This window comes from Dunckerocampus dactyliophorus, chromosome 17, assembly GCF_027744805.1.
Source record: "Dunckerocampus dactyliophorus isolate RoL2022-P2 chromosome 17, RoL_Ddac_1.1, whole genome shotgun sequence".
NCBI lineage: Eukaryota > Metazoa > Chordata > Actinopteri > Syngnathiformes > Syngnathidae > Dunckerocampus > Dunckerocampus dactyliophorus.
Genome location: NC_072835.1, coordinates 13,180,322 through 13,202,864, shown reverse-complemented (window position 1 = coordinate 13,202,864; position 22,543 = coordinate 13,180,322). Strand labels below are relative to the sequence as shown.

Here is a 22,543-nt window from a genome sequence, read left to right as displayed (position 1 = left end):
GCATCTTCCCTCAGTCATCCATCCTTGCAGTATAAATATGACCTGACAAGCACCACAAAACAGTGGAAAGCATTAAAAAAAACAAACAAACAAACAAACAAGAGACTGGTTACATTAAAAACATCCTATATGTTAGAGCTTTTTATTTTTATATTTTCCATTTATCAATTTCTAAAAGGGCGCTATTAAAGTGATTTCCTCCCCTCCTCAGGTCCCACACACACACACACTCAGCAGTAACTATACATGTAACCACAGTACACATGTGCACCTCCCACTGACTGTCACAATAGTCAGGTCTTCATCGTGTGCTTTGCTTGTTCTGTGCTGAGGTCACCATGGCGACATATCTGTTGGACAAAGTGCCTTTTAACGTCCCTTTTGGATGACTTGTGCAACAAAAAGAAAAATTCTAAAAAGATGGGGAGATGAAAGTGGGACGAAAAAGGCCTCCTTTGACGCGCCGTGATGAACGTAACATACCTTCAAATTAGTTCAACATTCATTTATTTGGAAAAAAAAACAAAAAAAAAACAGAAAATATAATTAAAAAAAAAACACTGTTTACATTTCCACCTGTCTGTCCCCGCCTATTTGAAAATGACTTAGCACATATTATACACAAGTTTACACACACACACACACACACACATACACACAATCAACTTTTAGAGTCAGCCCACATTGATGCAAACCTGACTATTGTCGCAGTCATTCCAAATTAAAAAAACAAATAAAACACATCTCTCATTCAGTCATTCACACATTTTATCACAGGAGCAGGAAACTTAACTCTGCCATCAAGCGACCGCTGACAATGGATTATTTTCCTCCCCATAAAAAAAAAAAACAAAGCTGTGTTTCTACGACACAAACCGACAATTCAGAGGTCCACTGGCTAGTTAAGTTTTCACCACCTGTTCATCATGCTCTCAAAACACAAATACAAACTCAATATATTGCAAATACATGTGTACACATATATACAAATAGAAGCGTCCCCCCCCCCAATGTGTGAGGGGAGAAATGGGGGTGGGGGGGGTCTTAATAATGCATCATTTCTGTATAAGCAGAGAGAATAAAACCTTTCTAAATAAAATACATTGTTTGGAGAGGAGGGAGTCATGGAAATGAGATGAGGTGTGTGTATGCGTGTGTTAGGGGTGGCCCCTCCCATTTCCATGGCAAGCTTGTTTACATCAGTCCAAAATAATAATAATAAAAATATAATAACAATAAATGATGTCAAGAGTTGTCAAGAGTAAAGATCACAACAATGCTAAAAAAAATGACACCCTCTCACAACTGCAAGTCCACAAAGGAAGAGGGGGTCGGGGGTCGTGTGATCTCATCTAGATGAGGAGGGGGTGGCAATAATGCAGAGATTAAAAAAAAACGGGGGCATCCACACACACACACACACACACTGGTGTCCTTGTCTGGCGGAAAGCATGAACGAGTGATGACGACATGGCCTCACTGTGAGGGTGCGCCCCCTGTTTAATACTCCCCCTCCCCGCTCATCCATGGACGTGGTGCGTGGTGGTTGGGGTTCGCTGTCCTCTAACCCTACCCCTTCCCCCGGTGTGCTGGCCGCTTACTGGTCGGGTGCATCATACCTCCAGGAAGCGGGAACTGGGCTTGGCGTGGAAGGGCTCGGACCACATGCGCCGCAAATCCCCCTGCAAGGTGCATTTATGACATGGAACTACTGGATTAAACGCCTTGGTCTGAGCTATGAAGCATGTAGTCTAGGAGGACCTTGTCTACTGTACAGCATGGGGACAACATTAGAAATAAAATTTGATATGCTTTAGAGTAGTCAGTGTACAATTAGAGATTTACTATCCAGTGAAAATGATTCAACACAACCATTATTACAGTCTATTGAGTACCAAGATAATTGTGTCTTCTGTGCATGGTGGTTGTGAGCGTCAGGGTCTGGGACGACACGAGTGCTACCGGCACTGGGGAGCTGCGGTTTAAAGTGAATTCCAACATGTATTGTGAAGTTGTGAAGCAGAAATTGGGCCACGTGGAAGTTTTCCAATATAAGCAGCCCAAACACACACCGCCCCCGGACAAGTGCTGTGCTGAGGAAGCTGAAGGTGAACGTGAGTGGCCAAGTATGTCTTTTAACTCAGCTGAGCACATGTGGGGCATCCTCAAGCAGGAAGGGAGGTGGAGGAGCGCGAGGTGTCTAGCATCCACCAGCTCCACCGGTGATGCCATTAGGGAGGAGTGGAAGAGCATTCCAGCAGCAACCTGTGCAACTCTGGTGATCCATGATCCATGAGGATAAGGCAATGCTAGATAAGAACAGTCCGCTCACAAAATATTCACACCAAGAACACAGTCTGGACATGTTCACTGAAGTGTACTCACTTGTGTTGCCAGTTATTTTGACAATAATGTCTGTGTGTTAACTCATTTTCAGTGGACGGTAAAACTATACTGCTGTAGAAGCTGTACACTGACTACTCAAAATAAATAATTAAAGCACTCATTTAACAGCTTTTCTTTCCTTAGTTTGGCAAAATTGGCACACATAAGGTGGTGTAGCCACCCTCGCGTGACCTTGAACGTACCTTCAGGTAGGCCATGGTGAGCAGAGGCAGCAGGGTGAAGGGCACCAGGTAAAGCAGAGCAGGCTGAGCAGCGCGATGGATCCTGGAAGCCACAGTGGCCGTCAGCAGACCTGGACGGGTACACAGCGCATTTGGAATCAAGGCACTGTCTAACATCTGCTTACAATGGACACCGGGGAAATTTCGATTTTGAGGAAAAAGTGTGTGATGCTCCACGTATAATTTGTAACATTATAGGCCTAATCCACACAGCGTATGCCCACCTCCGTCTGTCTACTGATCACATTCTTACCCACAAAGTATCCGATGAGAGTACAGTGGAAATAGGAGACTCGCTGCATGCGGCCCGACATGTTCCCGAGCCCTGTGCCCTCGCCGGTCGCTTGCTTCTTGTAGTTGTCGTAGCGCAGGACGAAGCATAGGAGCAACCCGGGCATCACGATGTCTCCAATTCCCAGCATGGAGAAGTGACTTCCTGTGGAGCTGTGACACAAGATGGGGAACGTTTACAATGCTGATGTATCTTATTGTTGTATGCAAATAAAAAGGACACAGGTGTCAAATTTGGGGGTAAAATTCTCAGCTCAATTCTGCTCATTGCAGCAGAAAATTGATGGTTGAATGGGGAAAACCTATGTTGAACATCACATGATACACACACACGATACTACCGTACTTCTTTCCTACCTGGGAAAGACCAGTTTTCCGGGTAAGGAGAGGCGTGGGACGTCGCGGCCCATCCCTGGCCCTAGGTGCAGTTTCCTGGACAAGACGTCAATGGGATTCTCAGCAGGCTGCGTGGCGACTTTGACCATCACGTTGCTATTGAAGATGTAGGCTGAGAAGAAAACCTGGAGCGGAAAGGGAGGAATTTAGCGCCGCCGTATTGCATTTCATAGATTGCTTTGTGGTTGCTATGCGACGGGATATGCTGAAGATGAGAGCAGCGGGCAGTGACTGATGATTTGCTTTTATTGGTGTGTGTGTGTGTGTGTGTGTGATGGATCTTTTTCCCCAATTCACTTTAATATCAGAGACAACTGTGGATTTGTTTTGCTGCAGGGACCCCCCTATTCTATAATTTACTGAACCACTGTGGTTAAAATATACATCTGTTAATAAAGACATGGCCAGAAGATATAAGTACAATAAATGTACCTGTTAACACCTTCTACGATCTTGCTGCAAAATAAATCCTGCAGCAAGTTTGTACAGAAACATACTGCACACAACTGTGAGGACCAACATTGGCACAAATGTTAGCTACACCACAGCAAGCCTGGGCCTATTCAACAATATTATGCACAATGAGATGATGCTGTTCACCTTATTACAAGCCGCCGTAGCATCTAAATTATATTTGGGCTGTTATTCAATGGTCAAATGATGTCGGTCAAGGTGCTGCTTTAAGCGATAATGGTCGGTGGCAACCCGAGGTAATATGCGATGGAGGATAATGCATGTAAATGTTGGCTGTTACTTTTTATAAGAATAGAAACATAAATTAGTAAGAAGGATAGTATGTCATTGCTGCGTGAGTTCAAAGTTGATAAATACCTGTTTACTAACAATAAAAAGTGTTGTTTTGTGATCGACAGTGGTAATAATGCCACTTGAGGCTCATAAATCACACCAAAATTCCCCAAAATTCAGTCAGATGACAGCCAGATCAAAAATGTTTCTGCTCAAACTAATTTGGGAGACGATGACAATGTCTGTGTCCTCATGAATCTTTGCTCACGGCAGTGTTTGTGTGTCAGCATCTCTGCTGGTGATGTCCTTACCCAGAACACGTCATAAATGAGCAACCCTGACAGCAGCAGGCACGACACCTTCAGACTGGGGAGCCGCACAAAGGCTATCATCGCCACGCACAGCCCCATGGCTAACGCTGTCGGGAAGGAAACAACACAAGACATTTTAAACATAGCCAAGAAATATTAATTATACACAAACGGCTAAATATTAAGACTATTAAAAAGGGCCATGTGAGCTGATTTGACGCACTTAAGACGATGTACTTGATTTAACTCTAGCGAAAACAATCGAACCATTCACTGTTATTTTTTGGAAATATCTTTAAAAAAAAAAAAGGGATGATCCTTGTCTGAATGTTCTGATGTCCTGTTTGTATGTTAGCACAAAGGATATTGCTCAACTTGCCATAGCTAATATCATGTTCTTAAGTCTGGATTATGCTCCTGTGTCGTCAACTACGCCGTCCCCTCCAATGCCGCCTTGATCCTTTTACAGCTCTTCCTCTGGGTTGATGTGCAATTCTCTGCCTAAACGCAATGGCTGGTGTCTTCCGGATAGTCAACTCAGTCAGCAACCATGTCACTTTATTAGCTTGTTAGCTTTTTATCTTCCTTTGTTAAGTGCAAACAATGGCAAATAAAGAGCAAAGGAGTGTGTTATTGGAGCTGGAGCTATTTCATGTGTTACAACAGTCGATTGTATTGCAAATATTGATCCCCAATCGGAAGAGAATGTGTTCAAGAAGGTGGGCCTTTCATTGTCTGAATGAGTTGTATACACACAGAAAATAATGTAGTACAAGCTGACCAATCACAGCCTTTTCTGTACGTGTAGCTGCAACACAAGGTTACATTTTTGGAGGTGCATGTCACACTACGAAGGAGGTTTTGCAGGGATCAAGCCGACGTGATGTACAAGGAAGCATAATCTAGGCTTTAGACAAGAAAAGCGACCGAGACTGACTCAACAGCGCCTCTGCTGGTTGTAGCCAAAAATATTACACTTTGGACGCTACCATTGACATTCAGGGGCTGAGGGAAAGGTTCTATTGTGACTACTGCTTTTCACAAAGGAAGTTAAACAAAAATAGTCCATTCTTTATGCTAAAAATGTGGTGGAACCTTCCCGCTGACACAAGAGTGCGTGACGCACCGTCCATGAGCAGCCAGTGTCCAGTCAGCACCCAGATGAGCACCAACATGACGGAGAGGGAGAAGGACAGGAGCTCGGCCAGAGTGAAGCGGCCACAGCAGCCAAATGAAATCCTGCAACACAACAGAGACACACACGTCTAAATACGACACAATTGGAGAACAAATAAATGTTTATATAGGGATGGATTTCCACATAATACTGACATACTCTACTACCATCCCGAGTAATGTGTAAATAATACATTGAGACACTGGTGGTTAATGGCTATGCAAAGCAGTTTAGAAATCTCTGTTAGGAGAGCATACTGTATGTTTAAATTGGTTGTGGAGTGGGTGGGTTGTTGCCATTCCTCGTGGTTGGCCATTGCAATGGAACAACTGCTGTGTCCAAGACACAATGCTAATCTTAACCTCTGGGAGGCCAGTTCAAGTCCTTGTAACTAAACATCTCTATTTCTGCACCATCACGGGAGAGGAAAACATTGCCTCAGTACACTCATAGAGTATATGTACAACACAATGTCGGTTAATTTCACTCATGACATCAACCCAATAAAAAATATACTGGAGACATCGTATGAGTTGAAATTCCCATTGTTCAAATAAATCAGGGTAGACACGTTCAGGACAATCTGTGTAAAAAAAGTAAATAAAAATAAAATACTATTTTCCTCAAATAAAGGCCTCCCCTCTATTGTATGCCTTTCTACTTCATTAAGCACCACATCGCAAACAAATCCCCTAAGGAAAAAATAAATCAGGTCCTCTTGGTGGCTGCAATTTCCTCAACTACCACAACACACAACACCTGCACAGCAGTTGACAATGGCAGATTCAGGATAAAGTGATGTTTAAAGCTTCTAAAACTAGAAGCACTGAAGAAGAAAAAAGGCCTAGTACCATCCGCAGTTAAAGGAAAACTGCACTTGACATAAACACATATTTCTCTTTTCTGTACATTCTAAAGATATAAAAACAGATAAAAAGAGGCAGCTAAGAGTCCATGTAATTGGAAACACTCTGCCTAAAAAGCCTTCTGAAAAAAAAAAAAAAAGCCAAAAAGTGCCAAGAAGCGCTCCATTTACGTATGTGACCTTCATATTAAGCTATAGCGACATTGTTATTATTAACATTGTTACGCCGATCAAACTATGTTAATGCCGTATTGATACCTTGTCACACCACACTGGCTGGCTACGAGCTGGCTAGCGACTAGCTTCATTACACACTCGCCCGCAGCGCATCAGCTCCGCGCTCTCAATTCCTCAGGCCACTACCAAAGGGTAATGCTACAGATTGGAGCTGCCACTACTGTTTGAGTTTGGAAAAGTTAATGCTAGGTGTCAGTCGGAAAAGGGTGGATTGCTCCCTCCGGGTTGGGAATGAGGTCCTGCCCCAGGTGGAGGAGTTCAAGTATCTCAGGGTCTTGTTCACGAGTGAGGGAAGGTTGGAGCGTGAGGTCGATAGGCGGATAGGCGCAGCATCTGCAGTAATGTGGCCGCTGTAACAGACTGTCGTGGTGAAGAGAGAGCTGAGCTGGAAGGCAAAGCTCTCAATTTACTGGTCGATCTATGTTCCCACCCTCACCTATGGTCATGAGCTTTGGGTCGTGACCGAAAGAACGAGTTTCTTCCGTAGGGTGGCTGGACTCACCCTAAGACATAGGGTGAGGAGCTCAGTCATCCGGGAGGGGCTCAGAGTAGAGCTGCTGCTCCTTCACATCGAGAGGAGCCAGTAGAGGTGGCTCGGGCATCTAGTCTGGATGCCTCCCGGGTGAGGTGTTCCAGGAATGCCCAGCCGGGAGAAGGCAGACCTAGGACACGCTGGCGGGATTATTTAACGCCTTGGTGTCTTCCCAGTGGAGCTGGAGGAGGAGGCTGGGAACCGGAAAGTCTGGGCTTCCCTACTGAGACTGCTGCCCCCGCGACCAGGACCCGGATAAACGGAGGAAAATGGATGGATGGATGGATGAATGAATGAATGAATGGATAATGCTAGGTGTAGGCGTTCGTTTCTTTGTTGCTATGTAAAACCAATGTGCCCAGGAACGAAGTTCCAGTAATGCTTAAAAGGACCAAAATACAGCGAAATACTTTAAGTATTACATGCTATCATGAATGTACTTGTCACTACATGCTTACAGCATGGATATCATAAAACCTTGTTGGAGGTTTTTGGAGGTGTTTTAATAGCGGTCTTTGTAGGCGGGCTAGGTGTGGCCCATAATGTGCAGTAATGACCTCTCTGTCTTTATATCTTTAGATCGCACAAAAAACAGGAAGACATAGGTGTTCACGTCTCACATAAGGATTGTGGATGATGGGCAAAATTCCAAAAAGGTGCAGTTTTCCTTTAAGTAAACAAACAGTCTTGGCAACTAAAGGAAATACAGTATTGTCCTCCACTACTAGACTGGTGTGCAGATGAACAGCAACAAAAAAACGATGCAAACAAACTGCTTACTTGTTCTGTGGGGAGCAGGGTCTGGTCAGATACTGGCACATTGGCAACAAGAGGAAAGCAAAAGCAATTGTAGCGAGCACTGAGGATGAGAGAGAGAGACAGAAAAGCAGTGAGATAAACTAATTCTAGTCCTTTTTGTGTACGCTTCACTGTGTCGGTAACAATCTTTGCACTCACAAAAAAAACCCCACACATACACATACACGACATGTGTGCATGCCTTAAAGCACTCGTTTGCAGTAAGTGTGAGTGCGTTTCTTTACCTGCTGTGCAGATGGTGAAGACCACCTGGACTGAGTCAAAGAAGAAGAACATGACTAGCAGAGACACAGAGGCGCCTATGGGTAAGAAGAGCGCCTGTGTCGAATCTATAGTCTGGATACCTGCGACACAAACAAACAACAACATTAGCACCAAGGGGCTTTGAGAGAAAATAGTTGTGAGGACCCAACTCACTGTTATTGGTGTTGCTGTTGTTGAAGGAACCTGTTGTGGTGTTGCCATCTTTGTCCTTCTCTTGGTTCTCACAATCCATGTTTAATGACCTGCAGGAGGGACGAGAGCAGTGAGAAATAGCCTCAATCATTTAGCTTGGAATTTAATTGGAAGAAACAGACTAAAAAAGGAGCAGTAACTACTATTTATCTTGCTTCAGGCTTCCCCCTAGAGGTCTGAAGGGTAATGGACTGTGGAAGCTGCAACAGACTACGACTCAACGCCGGCGCCTGGCATAAACAGTCTATACCAGGAGTATTCAACTAAAATGATCAGAAAGGCTCTGACCACGTTCAAGTCCATTTAGATTTAAATTAGATTGAGCATACTGTTTATATTTTTAATACCTAGTGGCATTTGGAGGGTTCAATTTGATTAGCAACTTATAAAATAAAACCCTAGTATTATTAAAGCCCAAAATGGAGCCTAAAAGAAAATTTTAAAGTGATGCTGAAGGATGGAAAAAGAGAAAATTAGAGCTGTTAAAGAGCACAACCCTCATTCAGTGGTGGTGTAGTGGTTGAATTGTGTGTTTTTCTTTTAGTTTCAAGATTTTTATTTGCCCAATACTTACATGTTTTATATTCAGATTACTTGGAAGGCACCTTTGAACGTTCATATTTATATTAGCTTTGTATTCTGTTACGGTTTGTGCTTCATTCTTTATTTAATCCCATTTATTACTGAGAATATTTCTTTTAGTTCAGTTGCTATATCCTTGCTCGAATAAAGAGATTTGCAATGAATTACTTTAATATCTTTATGATGCAATATATCTGTGTGTTTGTTTAGTAGTAACAGTATGTCATTTGGTAGGCCACAAACAAAATCTTGTTTAGGGCCAAAAAAAGTCAAGAGCCGCCCCTGCTAGAATCTGATAATGGACAGAATAGTGTCAGAAACTCAACGCACTTCTTCTTTTGCAGCCACCGACTTTGATCACAACTCTACTCAAGTGGAGTATTTGTGCAGTAACTAACAGATGAACACAGTTTTTCTGGAATCTGCACTGATGACGAATGTGTGAAACCCTAATTTTGCAATGCAATCAGGCCATGTAGCTGCCACAGCTGTAAATCAGTGCTTTGTGGGGTGTTTTTCTAAGTGCAACTATATCCGTAAAAACTGCATTACAGGCACCACGGTGTTCATAATATAGCAAAAATCATGTTGGACTGTGTGAAGTCACATTTAATCAGAAAACGTACATGCATGCCATACCTTCTTAAATTCTTTCAAACGCAATGTGACTTCTAGAGGGAAAGGCCACAACACATACAGTGTACAATGTTTTAAGCATATTTTCTCACCTTTAGGCTATATAAATGTGAATGCATATTGTATTTAAGCACATCTGCTGGCGTGTATTTGAGTAATGAGGGAGGGTGTGGCCTAGGGCAGGGGTACACAACACACGCCTTTTTCCATGTTCATATTTTTTTATTTTTCTAACTACATCTAATAAAATGAATACGCTTTCTTTTATTTAATAAAAAGAAATCATTCCCATCAGGGTCGACATTGGCTTGTGCGTACATGAAGAAACAAACTATTAATCATTGGGGCTGCTGAAAAAACGTACGAGGCCCATGAGGATGGGGAGACGGTTAAGCAAAATTCAACTGACTTCATGACAGCAGCGACTTACAGTAAAATGCGGTTTTGTCGCTTCCGTGCCCCAAACCACTTGCATGGCCATTGCGTGTGTGGGATAAGTTGTTATTCTGTTATTAAGCATTAACGTTAAAAGGAGCAAACCCCGAACTTTCCACAATGGCACTGAAAAGGTTGCTATTACTGTCCAATTACTTGTGAACGACTGGGTTTACGGCACTGTGGACAGACAATGTTTTAGTTTGATTTTGTATTATACAGTAGGAGAATGTAAATAGCATTGCATTATCATAAGGTCTGCCACACCACAGTATCTTAAAATAAATCACACACAAGTGCATGAAGCGATACACTCACCTGAAGCTGCCATAGACGATGAGAAGGATGGAGATGAGGAAGGTGGACACCTGGCTGGAGTCGACTAAAGAGTACGCCCTGAGAGGGAGATGAGAAAAACAAGTTTAAAATGGAGGGCAAAATAAATGATCATTATCGACGGAGTGAATTCTAGGGCTTTGTTAGTGACGCACAGGTTGAGCGAGTTGAGGTGTGAGGTGCTCTACAAATATTTCCGTGGCAATTTCAATTTTTGACAGGCATCTGATGCTCGAGTTGGGCAGGACAACGAGGCAAATTGCACGTTTTCACAAAACCTTAAAAAGTTTTCACACACTAGCAAATGTATGAGAGATAGAGAGGAGGGGAAGTAAGGTTAAAACATGACAGTGAGATTGCAATCAATGAACCGTGTCATGAAATTAGGAGCTGCTACTAGAAGTCTTCTAAGTGAACCCATCATGACTGGAGCAGCAGATCATCGCGCTTACTAAGCTTCCAACCAGGTCACTCTTGTTGTCGCACTGCTCACAATACAAAATGTGTGGAATGCTAAGATGTGATGCATGAACCAGTCTCAATTCATCTCTTCCTTTCAACATTCAACTTCTGGGAGTAGATTACAGATATGGGTATACCTTTGTGTGCCCAACGCTGTGCTGTGTCTGAATTCAAAACATCTATATTGCACTCCTCACTGCCTATTATAAATGTTGACTTCCATTTGCAACTGTAAGAAACCTACCTCAGGCTGATTTTTATCCTTTACGTTTGTCCCCAGATGTCTGAATTTTTTGTATTTTAGCAGTTTATATACTGTATATATATATTTTTTTAATTTCGTCCTTGTTTCTTTTTCCGGATTTAGTATTTTAGCATTTGAAACTTTAATTTTTATGTGCGATCACCGACATTAGCCTCACATGTAAGGGCAATCACTGACTGTACTATGTGTCGTTTCTTGCCCTTATCTACAGTACTTACAATTGTTAGCGTGATTTTGTCTACTTGCTGTTCGATGTGCCTTTAATTGCCCCTCCAGGGAACAAATATATATTCTATTTTGTAGAATTAACATAAATGAAAACTAACAGGTAAAATATTTTTTTTTGGTTTGTGTCATAACAAACGTGCAACATCATTGCATGTATTAAAACCTCCTTAGACTTGTGTGGCAAAAGATGGGCATGCGTGCATCTTACACCAGGATGAAAAAAACCCCCAACATTCATGCTGTTTCCTGGGTTCCGTGTAAGCAAAGTCTGATTTTAAATATAACGTACACATCATTGTACATCTAATATCTCACTATTTGATCAACAGAGGTGTTATAATGTGCCAGTAAGTCAGCTGTAGTTGCTTTTTCACACTTTTGATTGGCCCAAATGTCAGTCAACAGTCAGTGAATGTGTTTTATGTGAACAGACATGTTTTTTTGTTTTTTTTAGCACCGGTGTGGGGAAAATTTGCATTTTTGAAAAAATGCGTGTTTGTGTGGACATAGACTAAAACACAACAGGTCTCTGCAAGCTCTGCTGTGTGCTACTGCATCATCACCATTCAAGAAGCGCAAATGCTGGGGAGGGAGAGGAAAAGGGGCTTAAATCAGATCAAGTGTCTTGATTGAAGTGTTGAGTGTTTTGACACCAGCCTGGACCTGACCCACACAACCTTCTAATACAGGTCAGTTGCTAGGGCATAAAAGACAAGGCGGCCAGTGTGGCTCACTGCTTCCTGATGTCCTGACCGAGATGCTGACCTGTCAGTCTCCTGTCAAACTCTACCGTCAATGGGTGAGAAATGTGCTCGAAAGCCAGTGGACGTAAGCTGAACATGTCCTCATTCCCGCCACAGTCATTGCTCTGCATTGGGCGTAGTATAGGAGACAAGAAGACTCAGCATAGTGTTTGTTTGGACTTGTCCTACAGTTAATTTGACAATATTGTGATGAGAATGTAGTTTGTACAACTGAAGCCATCATATTGATGTCTTAAAGTGCTCACGTCACCAAAACACATGTTAATCTGGTTATTTTCACCGCCAAAAATAACATTGAAAGGCACATTTCCTGTGTTAGGTGTGTGCCTCAAATATTGAAATATTTCTCGTTTAAGAGAAAAGCTGTCTCATGGGCACAGCGCCGCCAGAAACCAAACCGGACTCAACTATGGCATCGCTTCTGTGAATGATAATACACGCAATATGGAAGTGGCAGTGTGCGAGGCAGAATTAGAACTGCACATTCTGGCAGTCGGCAAGGCGGAATTAGAACTGCACATTTAGTGCTTTGCATAAACTATAAACCTTGCAACTCATTTTACTACAACTCAACTTGTTCCCCGCCTCCTCTGAGTTCAACAGCGGCCGTGGTGCCAATGTCTATGTTTTACATGTGTCTTTACATAACTACACATCAACATACAGTCATGGAAAAAATGATTAGACCACACTTGTTTCTTCAGTTTCCTGATCATTTTAATGCGAGTTTAATTTTAATTAAGAGTTTAATTTTTGGGCAATACAATCCCATAGCTATCAAAATCTCGCTAGGTTAAATTAGATATTTCTCGTTTAGAGAAAAGCTGTCTCGAGGAAAGAGGACAGACAGAAGTCACAGAATGAACTTTGGCATCGCTACAGTGAATGATAATACACGTAATACGGAAGTAGCAGTGTGTGAGGCAGGTTTAGAATCACACATTAAGTGCTTCATGAACACTACAAACCTTGCAATCCCACCTGCACTCGGCAATGGCCCAATGGCCACTGGCATTGGCCCAGTGGCAGGGACCGAAATTAACCTGACGCAAGACGCTAAATGCGTGCAAAAACTGTCAAAATCGTGCAGAGTTTCCATCTAAGACGAATTATTTTGCGTTTCATCGGGTCAGTTTGGTCACGGGAATAAGGGCGCAATATAATTTGCGAAAACCAAATTGCGCTGGGAAGCACGGTATTACGGCGATGGTGCGTATGAAAGTAGATCTCCGATTGGTCGTGAGACATATTCCCATCCAATCACGATCTGTGTTGCAGCAGATCGTCATTTGCTGTTGGAAACAAATATGGTGGTCCTGCTGCTGTTTTAGCTGGCGATCTGCAGACTGAACACGATGATTATTAAGTATTTTGCCAAGGCGGACTCATGTCACTCGGAGCGGCACAACAAGAACAACCCTCCGAAAAAACAAAAAACAACAGCCGATGACTTGGATAAGCCCGCGGTTTCTCAGTTGGCCTCAACCTCAGCAAGCCCCTCCACAGGCGCCAGTGACAGTTCCTGGACGCCGACGGTGAGTGATAGACGACAGCTGCCACCGAGACCTGGTGCATCTCATGTCGCCATAACCAGCTCGTTAAAAACAGTTCGGAAGTGGATGAAAGAATTGAACATGGACATTGGTTATAAAGTCAAGGACGACGATTGTGTTTACGAAATTTGGTGTGAGGTGTGCAAGGAACATGGTACTGGTTCAGATCGTGGGTCGGCTTGTGACTGGTAGCAACAGGGTGAAAAAGGAGGCAATACAGCAACACATTAAATCAACACTCCACCAACGGTCGTTAGCAACCAGGCAGGCAAAATATTTGGAAGCAAACAAGAAACCAACTCCAATTGAAGACGGCTTTAAAAGGGCTGGTGAAAAAACATTGGAAAAAATGGACAAATTATTCTTGACAGCATATTACACGAATACAACATACCATGATTGATTACCAGGGGATTCGATCACAGGCAATAGGTGTACAGTATACATCAATGATCATGACGTGCATGATTTTTTTTGCCTGAAAATTGCTTCTTAGATGAGCAATTTGCTTGTAAAGTTAAAATCTACAAGCAACAAATTGCTTCCACTGGATTTAGGCAATTTCTACCCCTGAGTGGCCCAATGCAAATATGAATGAAGGCACGAAAGCAATGGTTTCTAAGCTGAATGCCACAGTGCGGGAATATTTCTGTTTAGATGCGCACCTCTAAGCAGTTTTAGGTTTTGCATTTTGTTCCCTTACTGTACTAAATATGAACTGAACCGTGACCTTAACACAGAGGTACGTACTAAAGCATGATTATGGTGTACCGTTACACCCTTACTTCCTAGTGCTTTAAAATGCCTTGTTAATGGTCAAGGAAGAGTAGTCCTTAGTGTACTATCTACCAAGACGAAGCAACTTAGAAAATACTGCCCAAGCAATAAAATATAATTTGATTGCAAATTTTCAATATTGTGTGCTTTTAACAAAATCAAATGTGACTTTCTGGCAGAAAAAAAGGCCAGAATGTTCCATCTTTTATGCAGTACACAGATCAGGACTGTACAGTATGTGAAGGGGATACTCAGAAGAGAAAATAGCGCACCTTGTGGCTATGCCCTGGAGTTAACGACAGACTCCTAAGGCATGATCTTTACACATAAGTAATAATGGCTCCCAGTGTACCCGACCCCACATTTAGGCAATAATAGAGGCATAACAAAAAAGCTAATTCAAATATGATACCTCTTCAGGTGATACAGTTTTTCCCATCATCTTAAATGAGTGGAAAAAAGAATAGGTTGCTGAGCTTGAAGATTTAGCAGAGCATTTCAAGAAAGACTGACCTTGTTCCTCTCAGATTCTAATGTCACCGCCTATCGGGGAGACAGAGACGACGAGTTTCATCCACCGCTGAGCTAATTCATATTCTAGCACCAAACTGGTTCGTCTGAATTCTGCGCACAGATGCCCGCAGAACATGGGCGAGATAGATGAATGGAACATTTAAAAACAAAATACAATCCGGGACTGTTGGGGGCTGGATGGGAGCCCAAGGAGCCATAAGCCCTCCTTGTCTGCTGACAGACTCGTTTCTTCTTTCTTTTTTTTCCCCTCTCCAAATGACACAATTCCCAAAACCGTCCAACAAGTGCATGCATGACTCGACCACTAAGGGTCGTTGAGGGACAAAAAAAGACTTAGAATTTTTGGCCTTGCCCGTGAACCACAGTGTCCACACAAATGAAACAATGCTGTAGTCTCGCATTGAATACGTATGCTGTATTTAACACCCTTTCACTGTAGCTACAGGGTGGAGTTGCCTTGAGACCTCCGATTGGGGATTAACATTCATCTCCCTCCATCGTCTGATCCAATTATGGATGTAATGGGCTAACTCCTCCAGGAGCAGGAATGTAATTTATGATCAACTGCGACCTTTTTGCCTCCATTAAAGCACAGTCACCCACCCTTCCCCTGCTGTTCTGATGGACACTATGTTTGCAACCTTCTGTGGCATTTGGATATTTGTAGAACAATACAAGCTCCGAAGCGCTATTTCGAAGCCGTGTGATTCAGGAAGTCTGACACAAGCTTTGAGGTTTTGGATTAATTTTACCATCTCTAATAATTGGTAAATTTAGTGGACAACAAAAGAGATGCCACTACTTCAATGATTGCAACGAGAGAAGACCGTAGAGACCGCTGTTGTGTAACAACTACTGTTGCTTCAAGATACAACGGTGGTTAGTCGGAGTAGTATTTTGATGCTATTCCTCTTTGATTCAATTTTTCTTCCAAACTGACAAGCTCCAGGCTGGCTTTAGTCCAAAAGAACTTGACAATTACGGCTGCAGTGTGGTCTGCACACAGAGTAACTAAAATTGAGGAAGACTATTAGCAAATGAGCTGACGTCTGCTTGAAAATAAGTGACACTGACACAAAATCATCTACAAAATCTAATCTATACACTTGGGGAACTATTGCTTTACATCATGTTTCCGCAGAAGGTCAAGTGTGTTACTCTTGTGCCACCTAATAATAATTTCAAAAACACAGTGTTGAGTCTCGCACAGAGTTTGAAATAGGGTCCATGCACTGGCTCTGTGTTGCATGCAAGAAACGTCGCCATTATGTCATGTCCTGGTCAGCCCAACAACACCGAAAATGGTAAGCTGTGGGAAAAAAATTTCACAGAAGAAGCCTCACCATCATAAATTGTAATAGAGTGCATAATATCATTTTTTCCATCATGGTTTATGTGCATGCACAGAAAAATAAAGAAATTATACTTTATTTTAATATCCCAATTGGTGAGTAAATACCAACTTAAATTTTTACTTGCTTTGTCACGCTTCTTTCAGAAGAATGAGCCTGTTCTGGGTTGCTGGTCTGCGACTTTTTTCACATTTCCAAACAAGTTTTCCCAAAAGGGCATAAAAGGAAGATGAACAGTATATTGCAAAGTAGAATTGATGCTAATAAATAAATGTCAAAAGAAGTTACCCACTGCTATTTTTATGTAGCAAAAATACTACTGAATACTAAGTAGCAAAAAAATAGCAATGTTTTGACTTTGAAATAAAGTCAAAACATAAGTTTGATGTAAAAAGGTGATTTGCATTGTAATTTTAAAACATCCTTCAGTGTCACACAAGTGTAAAAAGAAGTCATCCACTGCAAATTACAAGTGACGATTCAGATGACACTGCTTCTACTACTACGCTTCTAATGTTAATTCTCACAAATGCTATGCACTTTGTTTGCACAAACGTAATGCTCGCATAATGCTGTCCCAACAGAAGTGTGACACACCAACACAGGCATCTTTTTTTGCGGCTCTCCAATTGCCACTCTTCATTCTTATACTGCCATCATGCACAAATTCTTTTAACTCTTTGTCCTTTTAAATAAATTAAACATGCATCTGTCATTGGAATGCAGCAGTTAACTGCGTGGGGAAAACAATGAATACGGCGTTTGTTAGTTCTCAAGCCACTCCTTTGTTCATCTATGTTATACTTATAATATTTAATCATCACCACAAACTGATTAACATTCGTGATAAGTTTACCCACTACAGGTTTTAGTTTTACTTAGGACTAAATATGATTTTTTCCTCATAGTGTAAACTCGGTAAAATGGTAGTAATGAAGATTACACACATTGGTATCCATCATGTATCCCAGACACTGAACCAATTAAATGCTTTATTCTCTGTTGTCTCTCTGTGTAGCGGGCAGTAGAGCGCAAACCTCTACCAAAGCCAAACAATAATGCTTAGATAGTAGTAGACTCCTCCTTTCCCAACTAGTGGATAGCACAATAATGGACACAAGAAAAACTGAACAAGGAAAAAGCATATAGACGACTGCAGAGTACAACACAGAACATAATCTCCTTGGAAATAAGAACCACAAATAGTGACATTAGCCTGGATAGACCAGTAAAACAGCAACAGCACCATGGCCATGTAACGACAATGATAAACGCTGTGGCTGGTGATGTTGGATAACAAAAAAAGTCACTACCGGCCAAACATAAGAGTCATGCCGCTTCTCAAACACAAAACTGCAACATTTGTTCGCCTTGAATCCAAAAACTGTAATTTGGAAAATATAGGCTTTGGCCTTGTCTCGCAGCCTGCTATTACAAGAGCACAAGTTTTAGTTCACGCATGAAAGATTTAAATAAAAAAAATACATTGGCACTCCTTGGCGTTTCCCACAAGACTGCAATCTATTTGTGGTGGTGGCTGAGGGTGCGAGGAGTGGGGATGTAGATGACACCATCACCTAATTTGCATAATTGGCCATAACCCTTTGTGCATATAATTATAATGGACACTGTATAATGCTTTGGATGCTTGCTGCTATGGTGGCATAGTGTTTACAATACTATATAATTATACAGTAGTACCTTGCATAACGTAAGCCTCCTTTTACGTACATTCAACTGAACGTAAAGAATTAATGTAAAGTTTTTGCATCGTATTACGTAAGAAATGCCATATAACGTAAAGCGTCAAGTCGGTGCAAGTTCAGACTAACAGCGTACACTTGGTGACGCCTTCTAACGCTTCACGCTCTCATTGGCTGATTATCGGGGCACCGCCTCCGCTCTCATTTCATTGGCTGATTATCGGGGCACCGCCTACGCTCTCATCTCATTGGCTGACTTATACAGCGCGTACGTGAGTTTGTGTGAGAGACAGGCTTCTCCCTTCAACCTCCCTTCCTCTTCGTAGTCGCCCTTTAACTTAACAATTAAATTAAGTTATAAATTAAAATTCTGCACACAGCATTATTGTGTAGCGTGTGTGCGTTTGTCTGTGAGACCAGCTGACTCTTAGACTGTTTGAGTCGTGTTTCGACTCAGGCTAGTCCTCCTCCTCCTCCTGCCTCCACTTGCGCTCCTGATCAAGACATCTCGTGAACGGTAAGACTGTTTTTGTTTTACAGTTTTATTCACTTACAGTAATCTTATTTATTACCTTATTTTATATTGGAATGTTATGCTAACTTTTTTTTATATTTTCGCACCATATTTGGTGGACTTTGAATATTTTGAAGGGCCAAAGGGGTGAGTTTGGGAAGATCTTGGAACGGATTAGGCTATTTACATGTATTTTACGCTTCGTATAACGTAAATACCCTATAATGTAAAGGTTCTCGGAACGGATTATTTACGTTGTAGGGGCGTCTACTGTATATATATGTAAATAAGACATGACTTACAGTGTTCTGTGGCAACTTTGACGCCTTTCTCCTCCTTTAGTCCTGTTGCTAGCTTACAAAATGCGTTTATACCGTATTTGTAAAAGTCTTTCTTCATAGCAGTCTTCGGTGAAATGAACGTAAGGTGGTGGTCCATAATCACATACCGAAATTAGCACTTGCTTTGTTCTCCAAACAAGCTGCTGCTCACAGCATGTCTTAGCTTACAATGCACCGTTCTCGGGGACGGCTGGAAGCTCAGTCCCCGCTCTCCTGTGTGGTTCTCCTGGCATTCACAGCTGCACGCGGGGCTGCTTCCAGCATGTGTCCGCCTAAAGCGCTTTCCTCGGCGGGTGGCTATCGGACTTGCTTCGTTCATTGTAGTCTTAAACCTTCATCTTTTGGAAAAGAAAACAAACTTGCAGTATCACTCAGACACTGAACAGTAAGTGCCAACACGTTTTGGCATGACTACTATATTGATGAAAAATACACCGAACCAAGGGGGTATACGGCGAAAGCGGCTCCACAAACCCAGGCTTCGTGCTCAAGATGCAACTCGACAAAACTTACCATCCGCAATCAGACTTAATTGGTCCAGTGACTGTGGTTATCAACTTACTTTGTCGAGTCCGGTTTTCAGCTTTCTACTCAGTGCGCATTCACATGAAAGGAGGCGTTTGACGTCATATTATTCTACTTCCGCTGAAAAGTCAAGCGATCCCAGTCAGTGTATTTTACAAAAAATTACTACGTAATTATTATGGACCGTTATGAGGAGTTCCCAAAAGATTATGACTGCTAAAAGCAACACTGCCACCGCCAATGCAGAGTGGGAGGACTGCTGGCATGCCAGCATTCAGCGCGTGAATGTACAAGTTAACACTGATCATTATAAAAACTATACCCAACTAGTCTGTTCATTTATCAACGCTCAACATTGCACAACTTTGACATATTAATAAAAAAAATACATTGGAGCAACAACTTTCGTTTTTGAAGTTAAGTTAATGAAATATGTTAATCTGCTGTATCTCGTTGTGACCAATAGATGGTGGTGTTTTGCGGCGACTTTTTAAATTTGTTTCCGTTTTATAATAAAAACAAGTGTTTTAATGCAGTTGATTGATGCCGCAGAGTGTTTATACCTCCAGCAAATATTGTAATATAAGAAGACTAACAGGCTCAGTGCTCACACAAGGACCCCTATGACATTTACATCTAATAACAATTATTAATATTTCATATTGCATTTTATTTCTGGTGCTCGCGTGAGCATACTGTAACTAGCGTATTCTCTCAGATGAAAATCTATCTCCCTTACAGATGGATAATATCATCAGGGAATGGTCTTTTTTTATTTCTTATTTTTCCATGTCCCCTCTGGAACCTTGTGGGTTCGAAATAAATGGTGACCCAATCTCCGAATTAGTTAAACAGTGAAACAGTGGCACTTCATAGCCTATTTGAAGCTGAAAGCCTGGACATACAGTAACCTGGTCCTGAGCAGACTATGATCTTAGCCTAAGTTACCATGGCGATACAACTGCTTTAAAAGAGAGCTACCTTCGCTGAACACGCAAGACCGGCTTTCCACTCAACACAACTCGCTAACCGACTAAACTCGCTTCGCAGAATACCCCCCAAGTCGACTAACTAGCGTTTGTTTACAATCCTGCTCCTTCACTGATGTCACTTGGGGAAACGCCCAATTCTGATCTGATTCGGATCAATACAATATCTCAGTGATCACATGAATATAAGAGTATTTTCCCCCCTTAAAAAAAAGACTTCAAGAAACAATGCATCTTGTTTTCAGGGTCTAGATATTTATACAGTATAAGTGGAAATAGGATCTATGCTCCTCTCTCATCATATATTAAGGGTCATCTTATATTCAGGTCAATGTGTCAATCATCTTAACGATCCCACAAATTTTCCCCACTTAAAGTGGACGAGTCTTCTTATTTCCAGGGTGTAGATATTTATGTGAGAGAAAAAGGGCTCTAGCTCTGCTCCCATTTTTCATGTAGGGTCGTCTTATATTTAGTCAAGTACTGTGATCATTGAGGTAAACATCTTATTAACCCAGTACCAATATAGCATCTCCACGTGTTTAAATTGAAACGTGCGTCACCCTGCCTACTGTCAAAAATAAGTAATGAATGCAAAAAAAAAAAACTGTCACGTTGGGACATCATTAACATACCGACGAGCTAGCTTAGCTTTTAGCTCCACAGCAGAGCCATTGTTATGTGCGGCAAGCAGCGGTTGGCCCTCTTCATCAGCTAATTTGTGTCTACGGCTAACTTCCACTAATCAGCTTAAAGCTCTCATGCAATTGTTGTGCCAGAGCAGGAAAAAAAGCCCCAACGCGACTCACATATAAACACAAATAGGCACGGGAAATATTAAATCACCAAAGCAGGCTATTATTATGAAGCCATTAGCTTGTGGTAGCTTGCTGGTTAGCAGTGGCTCACAATAGCAACATTGGAATTGACCTCGGCTGAATGGCCTTAGCAGCATCAGCTGGCCGCTGGTAGCTAACAACACTTAGCTGCTAGCTTTAAAAGCTTATCTTTAAAAGCGTGACAATTTCTCTCTTACCTTGGCGTGGGGCACATGAATGTAAGGAAATAGAAATAGAGACACAATTCATTACAATGGGGGCGTTATCCGTGAATGGCACTTGCCACTAGCAGCAGCAACAGCAGCAGCAGCAACAGCAGAGAATGAGAGGTAGCTAAGGCTAGGTGCTAGCTCGATGTTCACTCACCAGGATGAGTAGCCTTGCTCCGCCATATCGCCGACAACAGTGGCCTCTCACACGGACTCGGATCTCCGTGACGACCCGCTGGGGTCCTCGGGTTGAAAGTGTGGGGGGTGCTTTCAAGCTTTTTTCCTCCCTTGCAATCCTAGTAGCTACTTGTCGGTGACAACATGGTGATGCATCTCGACGGCGGACGGCAGCTAAGCCGAGCCACACTAGCCGAATGTCGTGCACTTTCAACGGCAGTGATGGGTTGGTGGACAAGACAAAGCAAAGCTCTAACAAAAAGGAAAAACACTGTTGTTATTTATGCTGCTTAATGTCCTGCCGTCACCCCAGCCGAGAAGGCTTGGTCTCCAGCGATGTTACACCCACAGTAAATCCATATTAAGCGCGATGGTGCCCGGGTAAAGAAGTCTGCAGCCCTCGCTGTTATGGAAGACGTTTGGCTTTGTATGTGACTAGAGCCGCGGGAGCGCGCACACTCGCCCTGCTGTGGTGTGCGTGAGCGCGCAGAGAGGGCTTTTTTTGCAACTAGAACGAGCACTGGAAAGCTTTTTGTGTGTGTTTACACACCATAAGGCTTCAGTAGCTGCACAAATGGACAAATTATTCACATTTTAGATATTTTTAGGATATTTAGACGATTACACTTTTATGGTAAGAGCCCATTCTACACACTAAAACATTTCGCAAGTGATAAAATGTTAGAAAGACATGTAAACAATATATATGTAGATATGTATAGGAATGTGCTTTCACTTTGTCACTAGGCTATTTGCATCAACACAATACAGAAATATGCTTCTCAAGCCCTCCATATCCATTCATTTATCATTTTCTATGCCTCTTAATCCTCATGAGGAGGGCGGGGTGCTGGAGCCTATCCC

At 42.2% G+C, this 22,543-nt stretch overlaps 1 protein-coding gene across 1 annotated transcript; it reads right to left on the bottom strand.

Annotated features, from left to right (window-relative positions):
- Positions 1 to 505: 505 nt before the first annotated feature.
- On the bottom strand, positions 506 to 22,130 carry sppl3 (signal peptide peptidase 3). Its single transcript, XM_054757654.1, has 11 exons — positions 21,660 to 22,130; positions 10,430 to 10,507; positions 8,420 to 8,508; positions 8,227 to 8,346; positions 7,964 to 8,042; positions 5,499 to 5,611; positions 4,373 to 4,479; positions 3,276 to 3,439; positions 2,881 to 3,071; positions 2,589 to 2,698; positions 506 to 1,682 (listed from the first exon to the last, which is right to left on the bottom strand). Exons 1-11 carry the CDS (start codon positions 21,683 to 21,685, stop codon positions 1,614 to 1,616), a joined length of 1,146 nt encoding a protein of 381 aa, XP_054613629.1. The 5' UTR covers positions 21,686 to 22,130; the 3' UTR covers positions 506 to 1,613.
- Between the last annotated feature and the right edge of the window lie 413 nt (positions 22,131 to 22,543).